Source organism: Natator depressus, chromosome 8, assembly GCF_965152275.1.
Source record: "Natator depressus isolate rNatDep1 chromosome 8, rNatDep2.hap1, whole genome shotgun sequence".
Taxonomy (NCBI): Eukaryota; Metazoa; Chordata; order Testudines; family Cheloniidae; genus Natator; species Natator depressus.
In genome coordinates, this window is record NC_134241.1 from 41,115,929 (window position 1) to 41,134,751 (window position 18,823).

The following is an 18,823-nucleotide window of genomic DNA, read 5'->3' on the forward strand; positions in this document are numbered from 1 at the left end:
ATAGGACCTTTTTGCACATGCCTATTGCCTTTAACTCCCACTGTTGGCCTCCCCATCTCTTCATGGGATGATTCTCCACGGCTGACTGGTGCCAGCACTTACTACATTCACCCCCACAGGTCCTTGTCCTCCTTGTACTTGGTTCAGATGCTGTCCTCTGCTCGGATTCCCTTCCCTCCATTCCCAGGAGTCACATGCAGGAAGAGATCTCATGGCCTCTTGTCTCTGCTGTGAGAGCACCTCACTAGATCACTGAGTTTGATCTGTAGAGCAGAAGCTGCTGGAGGAATTGGCTCAGTGATGGGAGAGCAGTCACACTTAAAAGCAGTGTTTGCAAATCTTTCCTAGTCCCTGAGTTACTTAGAGCTGAGGCCCGGCTACACTAATGTAAAGCAGAGTTTACAATTCAGGCCTCAGCACCATTTAAATGATGTGAGTGGGGCTCTAACACAGATTGGTGAGCCAGTGGGGATGGGAGGAAACTTCCTGAATTCTTTGATACCAAAAAATTCCCCGAGATTCCGTTTTGTATTCCTACCCCCCATTCGGTGTCTCTGGCTTCCCTCTGGAATAAGCAGGTGTCACTTCACCAACTGTAAGCTGCAGGTCATTTACCATTGAACATTGTAAGTCACATAACCAGACCTGAGAGTAAAATGAGGTATGGCCACAAAGTAGGCTAGATCTGGAGTCTGGGCACTAAGGTCGAATGAAGTGATTGTGTCTCTAAGGTAGAAATAATGCAAGTGAGCATGTGCAGTATAAGGGTAAGGAACAGCCAAGCAGTGCCAGTCTGGGCTAGCTTGGGGCTACTTCTCCTGGTAGCTAAGGATGAGGGAATGTTTGATGATGAGCATGCTCAGCAGAGGTTAAAAATAAATAGTACAAAAGAAAGTTTGGATAGGACAGTATAAAAGGGAGACGATCAGCAGGCAAAGTCAGGAGCCAGCGAGAAGATCTGCTGGAAGGACTGCTAGATAGAGAGAAGGAGAGAGAGAATTTCAAAGGAACATTCTAAACTGGCAGGTAACCAGAGGTGACCCAGCAGCATCTGACAACACAGTGGACTCAGTAGTGTAGGCCTGTTAATTTTAATTATAGTAGAGCATAAGTGTAGTTTAGTATTAGTATGTATATGCTTAAGACGTGTTTATGTGTTTTCATTGTAATTTACCTATGTAAAATGTAAAGTGTAAATTAAGAACTGCTGTCAGCGATCTGTCACAGACTGGCCATCTGTGGCAGAGTGCATCATTTAGACCAGAGGTGGGCAAACTACAGCCCACGGACCACATGTGGCCCACGGGACCGTCCTGCGCGGCCCTTGAGCTCCCGGCTGGGGAGCTTAGCCCCCCTCCCCCACAGCCTCATCTTGCCGTGCTGCCAAGACTCTGGGTGGTGGGGCTGCGAGCTCCTGCGAGAGCCACCGGTGTTGTGTATTAAATTGCTCCCCATAGGAATGCACTACTTACGGCTGCCAATCCTGGTGCTCTGAGCAGCATGATAAGGGGGCAGGGAGCTGGGGGGGAGGCTTGGATAGGGGGCAGGGGATCCCGGGCGGCAGTCAGGGGACAGTAAGCAGGGGGCAATTGGATGGGGTGGAGGTTCTGGGGGGGGCAGTCAGGGGACAGAGAGCAGGGAGCGGTTGGATAGTCATGGGAGTCCTGGGGGGCCTGTCAGGGAGCGGGTGTGTGGTTAGTGGTCGGGGCAATGAAGGGACAGGGAGCAGGGGGGAGGTCAGGGGACAAGGAGCAGGGGGGTTGGATGGGTCGGAGGTTCTGAAGGGGACAGTCAGGGGGCGGGAAGTGGGAGGGGACGAATAGAGGGCAGGGGCCAGGCTGTTTGGGGAGGCACAGCCTTCCCTACCCGGCCCGCCATACAGTTTTGGAACCCTAAGTTTGCGCACCCCTGATTTAGACTGTATACTACTGCAGTTTAAATTCCCTTCAACTTGCAACAAGGGATTTGTCTCTGATTTTTATTCTTAGAATATCCTGTAGCAGGGATTATTAGTTATCTTAATAAAATCATTTAATCGGAAGGTTATATCTGTGTCCTTTAGTGTTTTCCTTAACGGCCTTGGAAACTCATACCTTGGGAGGCATAGAGTAAGGGGGTGATAAGCAGGTTATTCTATGGGTGCCCAAATCCAACTTTCAGGGTAACACCTCCATTCCCTAGCCTAGGAAGGGCCCTGCCTATATTACCTGACCAACCAAATCATGTTAGAATCCAATTTGGCTACAATCACATTTAAACTGTGCTTAAGCATGATTTTTAAACGATTATTCCTACAGTATAGAAGGGGGCTAGGACACTCTGGGTCGTGTCTGGCACCAAAATGAGGAGGTTTTTGATGAAAACTGTGAACACCTAAGCAATGAAAGAAAATACTCTATGTTAGTAGTTTAGGGTGACCAACCCTTGCAGGGAAACCCTGCTAGAACTCAGGACCCAGCAAATCAAATTAGCCTTTGAAAGAAATCCGTTAAGTCTCGCCCTTTGTCATTCCTGAGCCTAGTCTCAGTCCCATGCTGATCAGAGATTCCAGAAAGGTCCTTTTCATGGGAGAGATTAAACAGCTTTTAGCATGACTAAAGCTTTGCCATTTGCCTTAACCTGCCCAAGACTGGAAGTAATTTGTGCACAGAGACTGATTTTATGGCCATGGGGCCTGGGATCGCAGCTACGACTGAATGACAGATTTCATTTTCATAGGAAAGAAAAGTGCCAAGGAACTTCTCTATTTTTTTTGAATTTCAGGGAATACAGGAATGACAAATTCTGCTCTTGATGCAATTTGAATTATTTTCCTATCATTTCTTTGATGGTACTTACTATTTGTATGGAGAAAAATAAACAGAATATAGCGCTGAGTGCTCTTTATGTATAGGCTCAGAACCTGTCTCCTCCCATCATCATGCACAAAGGCCAGTCTATACTAGCTAAGAATATGTCACCACTAACTGTTGCTTGGAATGCATTAAGCTTGCAACAGCTTAGGACTGCAAACAACAGCCATCCCAAGTGGTGGTTCTGCTAGCTGTTTGCAGTGTCTGGCATGAAGCTGTTAGCTTAGCGTTGGCTGCACCAGTGCAGTCTGCAATATTTGGATCCCTGTGTAGTTGGGAATGCACAAGCACTGAACGTGCCCAGGTTCAGCCCATCCTCCCCACTCCACCCCAAAATGCATAATTTCACTCAGGGAAATTACCCACACTCCCAGCAACATTGTGAGCCCCCAGAGGAATCCTAGAAAGTAAGAGTGTAACACTGGCAGACCAGGTGCCAGCTCATGGCGAGTGCCCAGGCCTCACTGAACACTGACAAATACAGAGTTGGAAACCAGTCTGGCTCACCTGTATGTTAGTATGGTTAAAACAGATATAAGAGTTATCAGAATGTGTTTAGTTTATACTTTATGAAATGCTTGTAGGATGCTGCATGTATTATTCCACTTATAATATCTGTATCCCATGTTATAAGGTAATATAAGGTATTTGTTCTGTAACTATGAAAGCGTTTGCTATGAAACTGGGATACGCCCACCACCGTCAGGAGAGAAGCATTACCAAAGTGTGAAATACTAGTGTACCACAAGAAGTGTCATCTCCTGCCCACCAAAAGATCTACAGACACAAGACAAGCCACTGTGGTACATCAGTGGACAAAAAACGTGTTGATTTCTCCCCCCACACCCATGAAGAGGTGACGTGCACAAATGTTTGTCCCATCAGTTTGAACTCAGGGGCAAAGGGAATAAAAATGCTGTGTGGACTTTGAGGGGCAAAGATTCCTAAACATAAGCAAAGAACATATAAAGCTTGCATATTATAGCAGCTATCATAATCTTTTGGCACCTGCTTTAACCCCGTAAATAACTCTTATTTCTTTTAATAAACCTTTCGATAGTTTATTACAGGATTGACTACAAACATTGTCTTTAGTGAGAAATCTAGGGTGCACTTGACCTGGGCTAAGTGAGTGGTACTTTGGGACTTGTATAACCTGAATATTGCTGTGATTTTTGGTGTAAGGGACCATCTATCACAGAGGCAGGCTTGTCTGGGTGACAAGACATCCCTGAGTGCCTGAGCCACGTTAAGGCTGTTACAATGGTTGAGGAGTTCACACTTGTTACTTGGTTGGTGAAATCTAAGTACAGAACATACAACCAGTTTGGGGTTTGTGCCTCGTTTCTTAACAGCCTGCCCTGAGGTTGGCACCCACGTTCATGAGTCATTCCAGCCACCTTGGCAACTGGTACAACTGCAATTGTAAGTCTTGCTAGGTGGTGATAGCCAAGGTGGTTCTGATGCAAATAGAGCTGCTGTGTTGACATACCAGCTGCTGTCAGGATGAGTGAGGCAGCCAACTATTTCACACAGCCCATGTCCCTGCAATGGTTTGCTCACTTAGCACAGGCACAGCACCCGTATACGCACGCCCTGTCCATGCTAGGTTATAGTATACTGGAAACAGTGCTATGGGTTTGCGTATCTCAGGATGAGCATATCAGACCAACTGTGTTCCCTGTTGAATTTCAAGGGCTGATGTGTATGCAAACAACAGGCATCCTTGTAGGGAACAAAGGTGTATTCCATACTGTAAGGGTCTCACTTTCACACCCATTGCATCAGCAAGCCCCTTTGTGTACATTGACTGGAAACTGACAGAGCAAACAGGACCAGTAGGAACACTGCCCAAATCATTCATGCATGCAGCAGCCAAATCTAGGGGATGCCAGGGGAGCACATTCATTCTCACAGAAGCTCCAACCATGGCTAGATTGGTCCCAAGTACTTTTGGCTGGAAATCCTGCCAGACCACAGCTGGGGGTCAGACCAAGCCCTAGAATAGAACATGACATGCCAAGAGAGCTTCTGTGTCAAGATGGGGTAGGTAGGAGAGGAGCTATCATTAGTGGTAACTCCAGGCATTATATTCACAACAAACAATGTTATCACGGTGCTCAAGGTTACTACAAGCAGGAGTGGGTGCTAGTGGCAGCCCTCGGTGCTGGCGGATGTCCAGAGCAGTGCAACATCCTGTTCCTTTACTTATTAAAGCTCAAGAAGGGGGGTTATACATGGGGAGGGAACTGGGTGATTATGGCCACTACCCTTTGAAATTAAATGTTTGATCTAAAACATCTCTCTAACTCTGATTCTCCGGAAATGCAGAGCTAGCACCTACCCCACTAATCTGGTAGCTGTAGGATTTCCCTACCTTGACAACATGAACAGCAGATGCAGAATGCATTTCTCAAGGACATAAGGCCCTCTCAAGAGGCCGTGCCTGGATCAAAGGAGGGCACTTCTGCTGTCCTCTAGATGGGTGGCTTGTCATTCCTCATTGGTCCTGCAGCAGATGCAGTAAACCATATGCTCCTCAGAAAGCAATGCCTCCATTGCAGTGGGAATGTTCACCTACCAAGCAGAATGCACATTCCAGCCCAGCAGCTGGCACATTGTACTACACAATGTGTTTGGGCTTTCTCCTGTCTAAAGGGCTATAACCAAGCAAGGATGGGAGGAATTCTAACCAGGCGAATGCTAAATCCGTTGAGCCTGTCTGAAACCTAAAAGTGTCCAGACAGGTTCAGTTTTCACTTTGTAATTGCACAGCCCACTCTGCTTTAGTGGCAACTCCTGCATTACTGTGTTCCTTACCTGCATTCCCTGCACTAGGCACATCCCCCAACTACCCTCCTTTTACCAGGCACTTTCCTGGTGTGTGCTCCCATCCACAGATGCATTTCCAGCACATGCTCCCTGCACAAGGAGCCTCCTCATGGAGAATATGGACCTTACATTTCCCCTTCCAAAATGGGAAAACAGAATCCTCTTTGACTGAATCCACTGATAAACAGGAACATGCCACATCTATCAGTAACCCTTGTTCATCCTTTGTCATTCCAGAGTTAGCTTGTCATATGAGCTATGGATTTGGTCTGATCTAGGCTTGGTTCCTTCTCACTTTTTTCTCCGCTTATGGTGATTGTTTAATGTGCAGTAGAAGAAGCACCACTGCCCAGGTTTTGTTGTGAGTCCAGGTGAAGTGGCTTCAGTTTTTACAGGTGGATCTTCTGGGGTGGGATGAGGACCAGGACGTGTGAGGGAAGCAAAGTGTCACTCTTCGCTGGCTGGTGGTTGGAGGAGGCGGTGAATTTCCTGGAAGGAGGGGCGATCTTTCGTGTCTCGTCTCCAGCAGCTGAGCATTAGCTTGTAGACAGGATCAGGGCAGAGAGCAGGCTGGGGAAGGTATGTCTTCAAAACAAGACAGACATTACAAAAGCAGAGAGTTAATGGCATACTTAGCCTGGAAGAAGAGCAAACTCATCCCAGGGAACTTGATTTCTCATTATGGAGGGGCTGGTGCCCCATTGTAGTAAAAGAAAGCCAAAGGTCCCAGATTTATTGTGAACTGCCTAATGTATTGGGCTCAAGAAATGGGACATTGAATGCAGAGGTTTGATTGTATCCCATTACCCAGCTAATTACTACTGTCCTCTGAACACTGGGAGCACTCAGAGCAGTTGGGATCGTGCTAGGGCTCAATCCTGCACAATTCAGAGGGTTCAGACCCAATCCAGCAAAGTGCCTCAAACACAGAAAACACGAGCCATCAAAAGTAGCTAGGGTACAATGGTGATGAAGCCTTTTGCTCCCAGCCTATTTACTCTCCGGCTCACTCTCGAGCTCAGGCTGGATCTGGGCTGCCAGTGCTGCAGGAGAAGGTTACACTAAATGAAAAAGTTTGCACTGGAATTTTAAAAAAATATGATGAAAGCAACTTTGCAAACGGAGCTGCAATGGGGACTCAGGAATAAAGTCGGAACCTCCCATTCCATTAGAATCCTGATTCTAATACACACACAACACAACTCCCCCCACTCCACACACACATATGCTAACTTCACCAAACCTTAACCCAGCTGCCTGAAATCATCATATGCATACATCATCAGATGTATGCAGCTGCAGCGACAAAGAGCTGGGCAGAAAATGGAATTTCCATTCTGCAGGAAATTCCAACATTTCAATATTTGTTTTCTTTCCAAATTGAAATGAAAGTCTAAATTTTCCACCGAATGGAAATTCCAAAACATCAAAATGTTTTTATTAAAATGAAATAATTTTACCTTATTGAATGTCAAAACAATATAAACTATTTAATATATTATATTTAATAGTAGATAATATTAATTTTAATATAATATAAAAGTCAAAACAGTAAAGTTGAAACAAAACATTTTGACATTATTGAAATTAAATGAGAAAGCTGAAATGATTCACTTAGAGATTTTTCCAGTGAAATTTCATCAAAATCAAACACATTCCTGTGAAAAGTTCTGATTTTAATGAAACTGCATTTTCCAAAGGAAACCTATTAGTCAAAACATTTTCAAACAACTCTAGCAACAAAGTTTCACCAAAAAGATGTTTGCCTGAAACCGCAGAGAGGCTGAAACTGACTCTGATGGGTGTGAATCATGCTGAAAATACTCAGCAATGTATGTCATGCCAATGGGTGTTTCCATCGCCAAGCCATTGCTGTGCATGTCGGGTAGGAATGAAGCACACTGAATGCAGACAGAGCACATTAGCAGTGTGCCAGAATGCAGGATACGGAATTTGGGTATTATATACCTGACTAAGTGTCTAGTGATACTTTGCTACTGTAGACTGGAAACAAGGGGCATATATTTTTGACAATGAGGGTGATTAACCAATGGAACAATTTGCCAAGGGCTGTGGTGGATTCTCCACCACTGACCATTTTGAAATCAAGATGGGATGTTTTTTCTACGAGATCTGCTCCAGGAATTATTGTGGGGAAGTTCTGTGGCCTGTGCTATACAGGAGATCAGACTAGACGATCAGAATGGTCCATTCTGGCCTTGGAATCTATGAAAAACTAGTGTGCCTGGCGGAGCAATGAAGTAGAACTGCTCCCAGAAAAGGCACTTGGCAGTGCGGATTATGATGGCTTTGAGAAGTCAGGAGCCAGGGGAGTTTCTATTGCCAACACAGGTGTAGCTCAGTCTAAGGGATCTGATGGGGGGAGCTGCCAAGGTTGTCTAGAAAATTGTGCTCTTGATTTTGAAAGCTACTGACGACGTAACCCTGTGTGTGCTGGAAGTATGGTGACCAGATGTCCAGATTTTACCAGGACTGTCCCAATATTAGGGGCTTTGTCTTCTTTAGGACCCTATTACCCCCCCCCATCCCAATTTTTCACCCTTGCTTTCTGGTCACCCTAGCCTCTAAGTTCCTCTACGTTTCTGGACATTCTCAAAGAACCTAGGCACAGAGAGGGCTCTGCAGGAACCTGCACTGGACATTTCCAAACGCTCCTTTTTCATCTTTAAAGTGAGACCGACCTTAACTCTGAATTTTCAGCCTCTCTAACATTGTATTTCTGTTTACATTGGAAATTGAAAGTTTATGGAGCTCTTCCTTTAAAGGTTTTGATAGAACTTGCACTTTCAAGCTTAATTTATCCTTAACCAAGCTTTTCATGGGCTGATTATGTTGAATGAGTACCTCCCCACCCCACCCTGAATTAATTATTTTCTGTCTCTTCCTCGGATGTATTTTCCCACCGCTTTTCCTACCTGCCGCCCCTGATCCCTGAAGAATTCTCCAGTATTCTCAATGACCTGTTCATCTGACAGCTGGGAATATGGCTGCTCTCGGCAAAAAGTGAAGGTCTCCCATAGTGTCACCCCAAAAGCCCAGACATCACTGGCTGTAGTGAATTTGCCCTATGGGAGAAAACAGAGATAGGAAGCTCAGGATTACAGATGCGTATGAACGCACACGCACACACTCTCTCTCCCTCCCCACCCCCACAGCCAATCCTTCTTCCCTCATCTCAGCAAAAACATTTAGATGGCAACAACAGAAACCACTGGAGGCACCAAGACATGTTTCTTGATCTTGTTCACATTCAGATTTATTCATGATCTGTGTCATGCTGTCTGGTGTAGCCACAGGCACCGACTTTCCAAAGTGCTGGGGAGTGCTCAAACCCCCAGTTCTGCCCCAGGCCCTTCCCCCTCTCCACCCCTTCCCCGCAAGGCCCCACCCTTGCCCCACCTCTTCCCACCCAGTTCCGCCCCCTCCCCAAGCATGTTGCATCCTCATTTCTCCCCCCTCCCTCCCAGCCTCCTGAACACCACAAAACAGCTGTTTGCAGTGGGCAGGCGGCATACCAGGGGGTGGGGGAAAGGCGCTGATCCACAGGGCCTGCTGGCAGGTGGAAGGTTCTGGTGGGGGGAAGCTGATGGGGGGCTGCCGGTGGGTGCTCAGCAACCACCATATTTTTCCCCATTGGTGCTCCAACCCTGGAGCACCCATGGAGTCGGTGCCTATGAGCATAGCTCACAGCTGAGAGTGCTGACCTCAGGGCAGACACCCTGAACTGGTGGTTTGTTCCATAATTAGATTTCACCAAGCCAGTAACAAATGTGAACTCCTGGATCACTATCCCAGTCTTACCATGGAATCACAGACAGTCCCCTTAGACTATCCTGTCTATCTTGCCACCCAAACTGAATTTGTGATAAAAGGTCACAAACTTAAAATCCCACCACATCAGGTTTCTCCCAATCCCAAGAGGCCAGTCATTTACCCCAGATCAATTGGTACCCTGGATTTTACACCAAAGACAATGTTGGCAGTCTATTATATAGTAAACTAATTATGGGTTTATTAGCCAAGAAAAGGAAATGAGAGCTGAGAGGTTAAAGCAGGTAAAATATAATAACAGATGAGTCACAGTTTGTAATTCGAAATGGTAACAGAGATATAGTAATCTGCCAATTTCTCAAAAATCTCTCAGGGCTACCCAGAATAACTCTGGGGATCTCTGTCTTCTCGTTCAGTTATTCTGCCCTGTTAAAATCCAAACTATCCAGAGATAAAAGGATCTTTCTTTGAATCCATATTTATAGTTTCTTCACACCAGAAAGCAAGATCATAGAATCATACGACTGGAAGGGACCTTGAGAGGTCATCTAGTCCAGTCTCCTGCCCTCATGGCATGACTCAGTATTATCTAAACGATTCCTGACAGGTGTTTGTCTAACCTGCTCTTAAAAATCTCCAATGATGGAGACTCTACAACCTCCCTAAGCAAATTATTCCAGTGCTTAACCACCCTGACAGTTAGGAAGTTTTTCCTAATATCCAACCTAAACCGCTGTTGCTCCAATTTAAGCCCATTGCTTCTTGTCGTATTCTCAGAGGTTAAGAAAAACAGTTTTTCTCCCTCCTCCTTGTAACAACCTTTTACGTACTTGAAAATTGTTAACATGTCCCCTCTCAGTCTTCTCTTTTCCAGACTAAACAAACCCAATTTTTTCAATCTTCCCTCATAGGTCATATTTTCTAGACCTTTAATCATTTTTGTCGCTCTTCTCTGGACTGTCTCCAGTTTGTCCACATCTTTCCTGAAATGTGGCTACCAGAGCCGGACACAATACTTCAGTTGAGGCCTAATCAGCGCGGAGTAGAGTGGAAGAATTACTTCTTGTGTCTTGCTTGCAAGATGACAGCATCTCTACCCATGTGGGCTTTTCCTCTGATGAGGATGAGTGAAAAATGACTTAGCTTTTTGACCTCCAACCATCATGCATAATTTGCTTTAAATTAGCATTTTCTGTTAAAGTCCTTAAATCCTTCATTAGTATTTCACAAGATTTCTTGGGTGGGTTATTTAGTCTCAGGATATATACCATGTAAATGTTTGCTTTTACATTATAACAGGAACAGATAAGTGCAAATGATACACGGAACATTCCACTAGTTTTCATTAAGTTTAAAATCTGAGGACACATTTAACACTTTGATCTGCTAACACACAAGTGAACTGGCCTGGGGTTCTGACCTGAGCTGACACCTGGCTTGCCAGCATCACAATCTGCATGTGGAACTCCTATTTGCAGGGGGAGAGAGAGCTTAGAGCACCTGTCTGACAGAATTATATTTTTCTCCAACTCTCAGCTCTTCCTTCCCTATCCCTCTTTTCACAGATTTTTGGGCAAGGAGGGCCCATCATGACCCAACTCATCTGAGCTTCTGCATAGCACAGGTGAGAGATCCCTGCCTGGAGTTCCATAGCCTGTGACTGAGCTACAGCAGACCTTTTGGAATGAGACCCATTTACAACAGCCCTAGGTGAGCTGCTCCAGTGGTCAATCACCCTGAGCATTAGAAATCACACCTTGTTTTGCTCCATGTCACATGAACTGGGCATCTCTCTCCTGGTCCAGAGGTTTCAGCTCTCCAGGGCTGGTGGCATTAAATTGCCCAGGGAGGGCTCATGCCTTGTGAACCCACTCCCACCAGCAACTCATCAGAGCCAGGGTCTGGCAAGCTTCAGAACACATGTGTTTCGGCAGGCTTTCATTAACCTTTACAATGGGGAGTGCGCAGGAACTAGGAGGTGGGTCTGCTACAGTCTCTTGAATTGTACTCGTGTTGGCAAAGGGAGCCTTATGCACAGGTCTTAATAGATAGTAGTAGGGTCTCTGATGGGCTGGCTGGCCTACTGGTTAGCATCCATTCAGTCATAGGGTAGTGATAGAGGAGCTCAGACCCACCCACTCCACTGGTCTCTGACCCAGGGCCCTAGGAGGGTCAGATGCATTGACCCGGGAGGGGGGAAGGGGGCGCAAGTTACCCTCCCTGGGGCCACTTTCTGCCACTGCTCCCTTTGCTTCTGATCCTGGGTAAGGAAAAATAAAAAAGGAAGCTGAACTGTCAGCCCCAGCCGGGCTCAGCACACAGTCCTGTTATTTCGGGGAGGCATCTCCAGTCCCTTTTGGCAGGTGCCGGCAGGGTAGGTCAGTACTCCTTCCCAGCTGGGCTGTCTCCAGTTGGAGGGGTGGAGCTAGCCAGGCCCAGCACTGTCCTTTATCCTCTTTCGTGCCAGTCTGGGATTTGTATACCCATCACATAGATAAACACAAGCACTGAATGAGAAATGCCAGGATCTGCCTGTCAGCCTGTGATAAATGACGTGGGGGGTGGGGGGAAGCTCCCTTTGATGGACATCCAGCCAGCCTGTTAGCTGTAAAATCCCTCTTGGTAGCTGTTCTCTGCTTGCTTTATGTGTAAAGGGTTAGGGGGAGAGAGATAGCTCAGTGGTTTGAGCATTAGCCTACTAAACCCAGGGTTATGAGTTCAATCCTTGAGGGGGCCATTTAAGGATCTGGGGCAAAAATTGGGGATTGGTCCTGCTTTGAGCAGAGGGCTGGACTAGATGACCTCCTGAGGTCCCTTCCAACCCTGATATTCTATGAACAAGCCCACAGGTAAAAGAAAAGGAGTGGGCACCTGACTAAAAGAGCCAATGGGAAGGCTAGAACTTTTAAATTTGGGAAAGAAACTTTCCCTTTGTCTGTTGTTCTCTGGGCTGCAGGGACACAGAGCAGCAATGCTATAAGCAGAAATGAGGTGTAAGGTTTGAACCAGGTATGAAAAAGTATCTTACATACCTAGAAGAAATAATTTGGGATAGGGAATGTTTAGACGCACGCTGTCAGGTTTATTTCTTATTTTGGCTTGTGAATCTCCTCTGCGCTAACTCCAGATGCTTTTGTTTGCTTGTAACCTTTAAGCTGAATCCCCATTCTGTCACTCTGAGTACAGGAAGTGGGGGCCCGCAAGGATTTTAAAAATTAATACTGGCCACTCCAGGCTTGTATTAAACTCCCAAGGTTACAGCGTCTCTCTGACCTTGGCTTGGTAAACACTGCCACCACCCAAATGCAAAAAAAAAAAACCCCAAACCTTTGAACCCAGGAAGGAGCACTTGGGAATTCCTCCCTGTGTGGTACCCTTTCATCCCCTCTCTTGGGAAGAACTGAGAAAGAAAACAAAGGAAATCAGCTGTGCCTGTCCGCTAATCAAACAACATACATAAACCTCTTAGGACACCAAAAAGGTAAATTTTATTAAAAACAAAAAGGAAAACAATACATCTGGAATTTAGGCTTTTTGCTAGATCTTAAAAGAAACAATTACAAAAATTAAGCACCCAAAATAGCTTTCTTGGGGGTTCAGCTTAAAGGTTACAAGCAAACAAAAGCATCTGGGGTTAGCACAGAGGAGATCCACAAGCCAAAATAAGAAATAAACCTGACAGCGTGCGTCTAAACATTCCCTATCCCAAATTATTTCTTCTAGGTATGTAAGATACTTTTTCATACCTGGTTCAAACCTTACACAGCATTTCTGCTTATAGCATTGCTGCTGTGTGTCCCTGCAGCCCAGAGAACAGACAAAGGGAAAGTTTCTTTCCCAAATTTAAAAGTTCTAGCCTTCCCATTGGCTCTTTTAGTCAGGTGCCCACTCCTTTTCTTTTACCTGTGGGCTTGTTAACCCTTTACAGGTAAAGCAAGCAGAGAACAGCTACCAAGAGGGATTTTACAACTAACTGGCTGGCTGGCTGTCTATCAAAGGGTGCTTCACCCGCCCCCACACACTTCATTTATCACACAGGCTGAGGGGAGATTTGGATCACTTGGGCATGGACAGCTAAAGCTTCAGGTCTGGTTGTCTGACACAAGAGTATGGTGGCTGCCCACTTTTCAGGCTGTGCTTTTGCAATAAATACCATTGCTGCTGTTATGGTCTGATGGGGTCAGTCTGCTCTCTCTGGTCTGGACTGCAGCACCCCAGGTCCCATTGCTGTTCTCTTGTTCGGAACACATGTCCATCTGGACTCACATGTTTACTTTTGTCCTGTTTTAATGTAAATTATAAAGCTGCTACTGCCTCCACTCTGAGACCGTGAGTCAGAACTGAGACTTTATTTAAAATTCAAGTACCAATTTTAATCCCTTGATCCAACCCCTGATAACATCCATCTGCTTGAGATCCAGACCTGACATACAAACTACACACACCCTCCCACTAGTGCTGTGTTCTGCTGCTGCTAAGTGCTCAGTGCAGCTCTGTCCACAAGTGGGTTTGTTCCTCATCCTCCACCAGGCAAACAGAGAATAGATGGATGGGGCTGAAAAACATCTAGGCTTGGGCCATTCATGTGTGTCTGCCTGGAGTGGGCTTTACTGCAGATGGGGGGGGGGGGGGTAGGGGAGGAGTTAGGATTAAGTACACTGGTGGGGTGGAGGGAAGAAACATTCTCCCAAAAACAGAGCCACAAAACTGACAGGATAGTTCTACCCTGAGCAAGCGGCCTAGTGGCTGGAACTTTGTTATGCATGCCTAGGCCCTGTCATTTGTTGTTTGTGGATGGCAGTGATGTCCCTTTTCACCCTCTGTGGCTAGTCAGAGTTCAGGGCCCTGGGGAAGTAGAAATTGATGGAGTCTGGAATTTTCTATGATGCACTTTTGTTTGTTTACAAGGAATGTACAAAGTCCTGCTTCTCTGAGCACAGGAGTCAAGAATAAGAGGAGCAGTTTCCCAGCTTACAGCCCCAAGCCTCTTTAGCCAGCAGTCCCAAAAGCTCCCTCGCTAGCTTTTTGCAGGTCAAATTGGGCTCACCAGCTATTGCTTGGATTTCTTGTTTTTTGCCTGTGCCTGCCTCTCTCTTTGTTCTTATTTGTTCTCAGTTTCTGTGTGTTCTGCCTTCCCTCCCACACCCAAAACAATACTTTGCAAAAGCCTCTACCCACCAGTCCAAACTCCTGGGGGGGCTCACAACCCCCTGTTGCCTTGGGGAGTGGGGCTTCTGATTAGCTCATCCTGACAGTTCTGGTAACTGCAGGCTGCGGTAACACCCCAGCACAGAGGGGTTTGTAATCAAAGCAGTCACTGGTCCCTCTCAACATAACGCTATTGAAGTGCAGCCAATTGACTCAGGGCATTCTCCTTTTCCTCCTCACTCAGTGCCCGTATAAAGATGTCCATTTCTATGTGACACCCCCCACCCCCACCCATCAGACAGTCCCTTACTCTCATGAGGCTGCGGTATGGAGACAAAGCCATGCAAATGCAGACTGCTGTCACCCAGTAAACCTGCTGTCCACGGGCTAAACTCTCAGCAGCATTGGACACACACTCAGTGCAGCACAACTGTGTGTGGAAGGCAAATGGGACTTTATCCCAAGTTGGTGCATGTTAGAATAGCTCTTAATGAGGGGCTAATCTCCTAGGGGCCAGGAGACCAGTGAGAATGGACAGAGTGCAGTGCACTCCAGATCCCCTTCCCCCAGCACTCTCATACCTCCAACAGGCTATGGCTGGCGTAGATGCCTATTATCTTCCATTGCTTCTGGGTGACTAGAAAGGAGATCTGATTGGCTCCACATAAAATAGTCTCCATGCTTCCCAGGTAGCTGTCAGAGAGCCAAGGAGCGGGAGGGCTGGGATTAAGTGGGAGGTGACCTCAAGTAACGAGCTCACTTGGCAAGGTCCTTGCTACAGGCAAAATGCCCCGCACTAGGCAACTAGCTGCAGCACTCGCATGGCAGCCCAAACAGTTAAAGTACCATCTAACTGCTGTAATTATCAAGCTAGGCCTTTAGCTGCATCCACTTATTGACAATACAAATCTACAGAAAAGCAGCCCCACTCTCATTCAGATCTAAGCAACACACCAAGAGAAGATACTGCACATCTCTCACACAGGGACCCAGACATGCTCCAGTCCTTCTGTAAAGAGACACTACGCACATGGGATAGGCCCAGCCACAACTCCATCTTCCCCTTTTCTGCCCCCCACTGCAGTGCCTCCCCATGCCGGGACTGCTCAGATGTCACTAGATTACAGCAGCAATGGAGCGAATGCCCTGGACAACACATGTAAACACAGAGCGCCCAATTCCATCCTGCCCCTTGATCAATCAGGAGATGGCTGCAGGCAGGGAGCACTGAAACTCTTTCCCCGTGATCATCCAGTGCTACGGGAAGGGGCCAGCTCCCCACAATCTCTCTCACTGGTTCCCCTGGCAGTTGCAAAGTCTCCACTTACTAATAAAATACTTTCCCAGGACATCCAACGAATAGGAAGCACGGCCCGCCCCTGGATTCGGTAGTAGTCTCCACTGTACAGGTTCCTGCTCATGCCGAAGTCTGCTATCTTGATGGTGTAGTTCTTACCCACCAAGCAGTTGCGTGTGGCCAGGTCCCGATGCACAAAATTCAGAGAGGACAGGTACTTCATGCCAGAGGCAATTTGAGTGGCCATGAACTTCAGGTCAGTGTAGCTGCGGAGACAGGGAAGGCCAAAGGAGGGGTGAGGCTGCTGAGCTGGCCTTGAGCCACCTGGGTGTGATGTCACCTAACCAGGAGCAGTTGGACCTCATCCTCGGCAACTCAGAGAAGCCTACCCTTGTAAGATGCAAACCCTGGGGCAACAACCTGGACACCAACAGCCTACAGCAGAAGCTCCCATGGTTACTGATGGATGTATCATGGAGTGCAGACCCTGGCTAGATACTGCTGGAAGGGCCAGTCAGGGAAGGAGTGCTCCTATAGTATGTCACTGGCATGTCAGTAAGAAATGAACATGGCATGGATGGCAGAGTGGCCTGGCCAGATTCCTACAGAGCAGCAGCTCCTGCTTCTCCAAGCCCAGCTACCCAAAGGTTTGGCACATCCCCAAAACAGGGCAACAGCACAGAATGCTGGAGACGCCAGGAGGAGCCCAAGAAATGACAATGAAATAGGCATTTCCTCCTGCTTGTGCTTTCATCACCTCTACCTGGTCACACTCGCTCTCCCTACCCCCACCCAGCCGCCCCCCACTCCGCCTCATCCCCATACAGTCCTCCTGCTCTCCTTACCTCCACCCAGACCCACCCTCCCCCCACCTCCTCTCACTGCCCCTGTCTGGTCACACCTGCTCTCATCACCCCACTCAGTCACACCTGCCTCCCTTTCCCCACATCCAACCACACCCACTTTGCCCCCACACCTATCTAGCAACACCATTACTCCTCACCAAGTTGCACCCGTTCTTACAACCCCACTCCCACCCAGCCACACCTGCTCTCGTGACCCCTCCCCCACCCATCACACCTGCTCTCCCTGCCCCTACCCAGTCATATCCTCCCCTTTCTGCATCTTCCATGAAGTCCCATATGCTCTTGGCCTTCTGCCCCACCATGCTCTGAGAGTGGTAGAGTCCTGTGTAGCTGAGGAGCCCCATGCAGGAGTGGAAGGGCTACCTGACAATGGATCCATTGCTGGCAGGGGGGAGATGGGGCTCATGGCGGGATAGGAACTGGTTGAGGTCTCCGTTCTCCATGTACTCGGTAATCATGCAGAGAGGGTCGTCAGTGATGCACACTGCCAGCAGCCGGATGATATTGGGGTCCTTGAGCCGTGACATGATCTTAATCTCCTTCAGAAAGTCATTCCTTTCAGAAACAAAACCACACAGACACACGTTGGCCCACAGGGACAGGTATATGACACATGTGGGCATATATGGACAACCCCAAAGACACAGACCCACAGGGATAGATGGACAGAGCCAAAACATGCAGGGCACCGGAGTTAATGATACAATGTACAACAGGGGAAAGTACCACAGAGAGCAATTTGCACAGCAAAGTACACTAATACTATTGACAGATGTTAATGGGAAGATATTGCTGAGCCTTTGCCACATAGAATCATAGAATATCAGGGTTGGAAGGTGTTAGGGGGCTTATGCCTTCACCCACTTACTTCCCTGGTCCTTCTCACATGAACGGAGAGCAACAATACCCGAAGTCCAAAGGTGCAAACAATTCGATGTTTATTGGGGTGAACTTCCAGCAAGCATGATTCTAGTTTCCTTCCTTAGTGTCCCCCTTCCCAGCTCTGACACCACAGAGCCTTACACCTGTGTCCCTGTTCCCATTCCTGCCCTTAGCCAAACATGATTCCAATTTCCTTACCCCCATTCCCTGTTCCCATTTCCCCCTTTAGCAAAACATGATTCCAATTTCCCCATTCCCTGTTCCCATTTCCCCTCCCCACACCCACCCACTCACTTCCTGATTGACTGCAGACTATATAGTAAAACTTGAGTTCTGCTTACTATACCTTAACCAATCATTTTCCTGAAATTTAACTAACCAATCCTAACATATTGTAACATGATTATGTAACCAATTATATCCCACCACCTTAATTAGTTTACACCCAGCAAAATTAATTATACAGCAGACAGAAAAATCACAGAACCAGACAGAGATTATACAGACAAACAATAGCAAAGTGGGAACTAAAATGACAAAACAATACAGAAGTGAGGATTTCACATCCCAGCTATTGATAAGTGAGTTCTTGCCAGACCGGATGCTATCAAACTAAGTTTCCTTTTACATTTTCTAGGCACTTCCCTTTCTCTGGAGGTGATAGGCACTATCAGGACAGGATTGTATTCCTAACAGCCCAATAGCACCTTAGAGTCATAGAATCATAGAATATCAGGGTTGGAAGGGATCTCAGGAGGTCATCTAGTCCAACCCCCTGCTCAAAGCAGGACCAATCCCCAATCAAATCATCCCAGCCAGGGCTTTGTCAAGCCTGACCTTAAAAACATCTAAGGAAGGAGATTCTACCACCTCCCTAGGTAACGCATTCCAGTGTTTCACCACCCTCCTAGTGAAAAAGTTTTTCCTAATATCCAACCTAAATCTCCCCCACTGCAACTTGAGACCATTACTCCTTGTCCTGTCCTCTTCTACCTTCTTTCAATGTGACTAGTTTGGTATGTGAGGATGTGACTCGTCGCTTCCCAGCTTATGGCTGCCTCTGTTGCTTAGCCAAAGGCCTTAGCCTAAGAACAGGGCCTCAGACTGTCACAGTAAGAGAAGGACCTTACACCAGCAGACAGTGATTTTGATTC

General features: G+C 47.0%; 1 protein-coding gene across 1 annotated transcript in view; it reads right to left on the minus strand.

The window, feature by feature from the left end:
• Nucleotides 1-1,704: 1,704 nt before the first annotated feature.
• The window catches only part of DDR2 (discoidin domain receptor tyrosine kinase 2), a 152,891-nt gene continuing 135,772 nt past the window's right edge, over nt 1,705-18,823 (minus strand). Inside the window, exons 14-17 of the mRNA XM_074960831.1 lie at nt 17,151-17,342; nt 15,953-16,187; nt 8,621-8,770; nt 1,705-6,269 (exon numbers count right to left, since the gene is read on the minus strand). Of these exons, the coding sequence (XP_074816932.1) occupies nt 6,132-6,269; nt 8,621-8,770; nt 15,953-16,187; nt 17,151-17,342 (715 nt within the window). The 3' untranslated portion in view covers nt 1,705-6,131. The remainder of the gene's footprint in view (nt 6,270-8,620; nt 8,771-15,952; nt 16,188-17,150; nt 17,343-18,823) is intronic.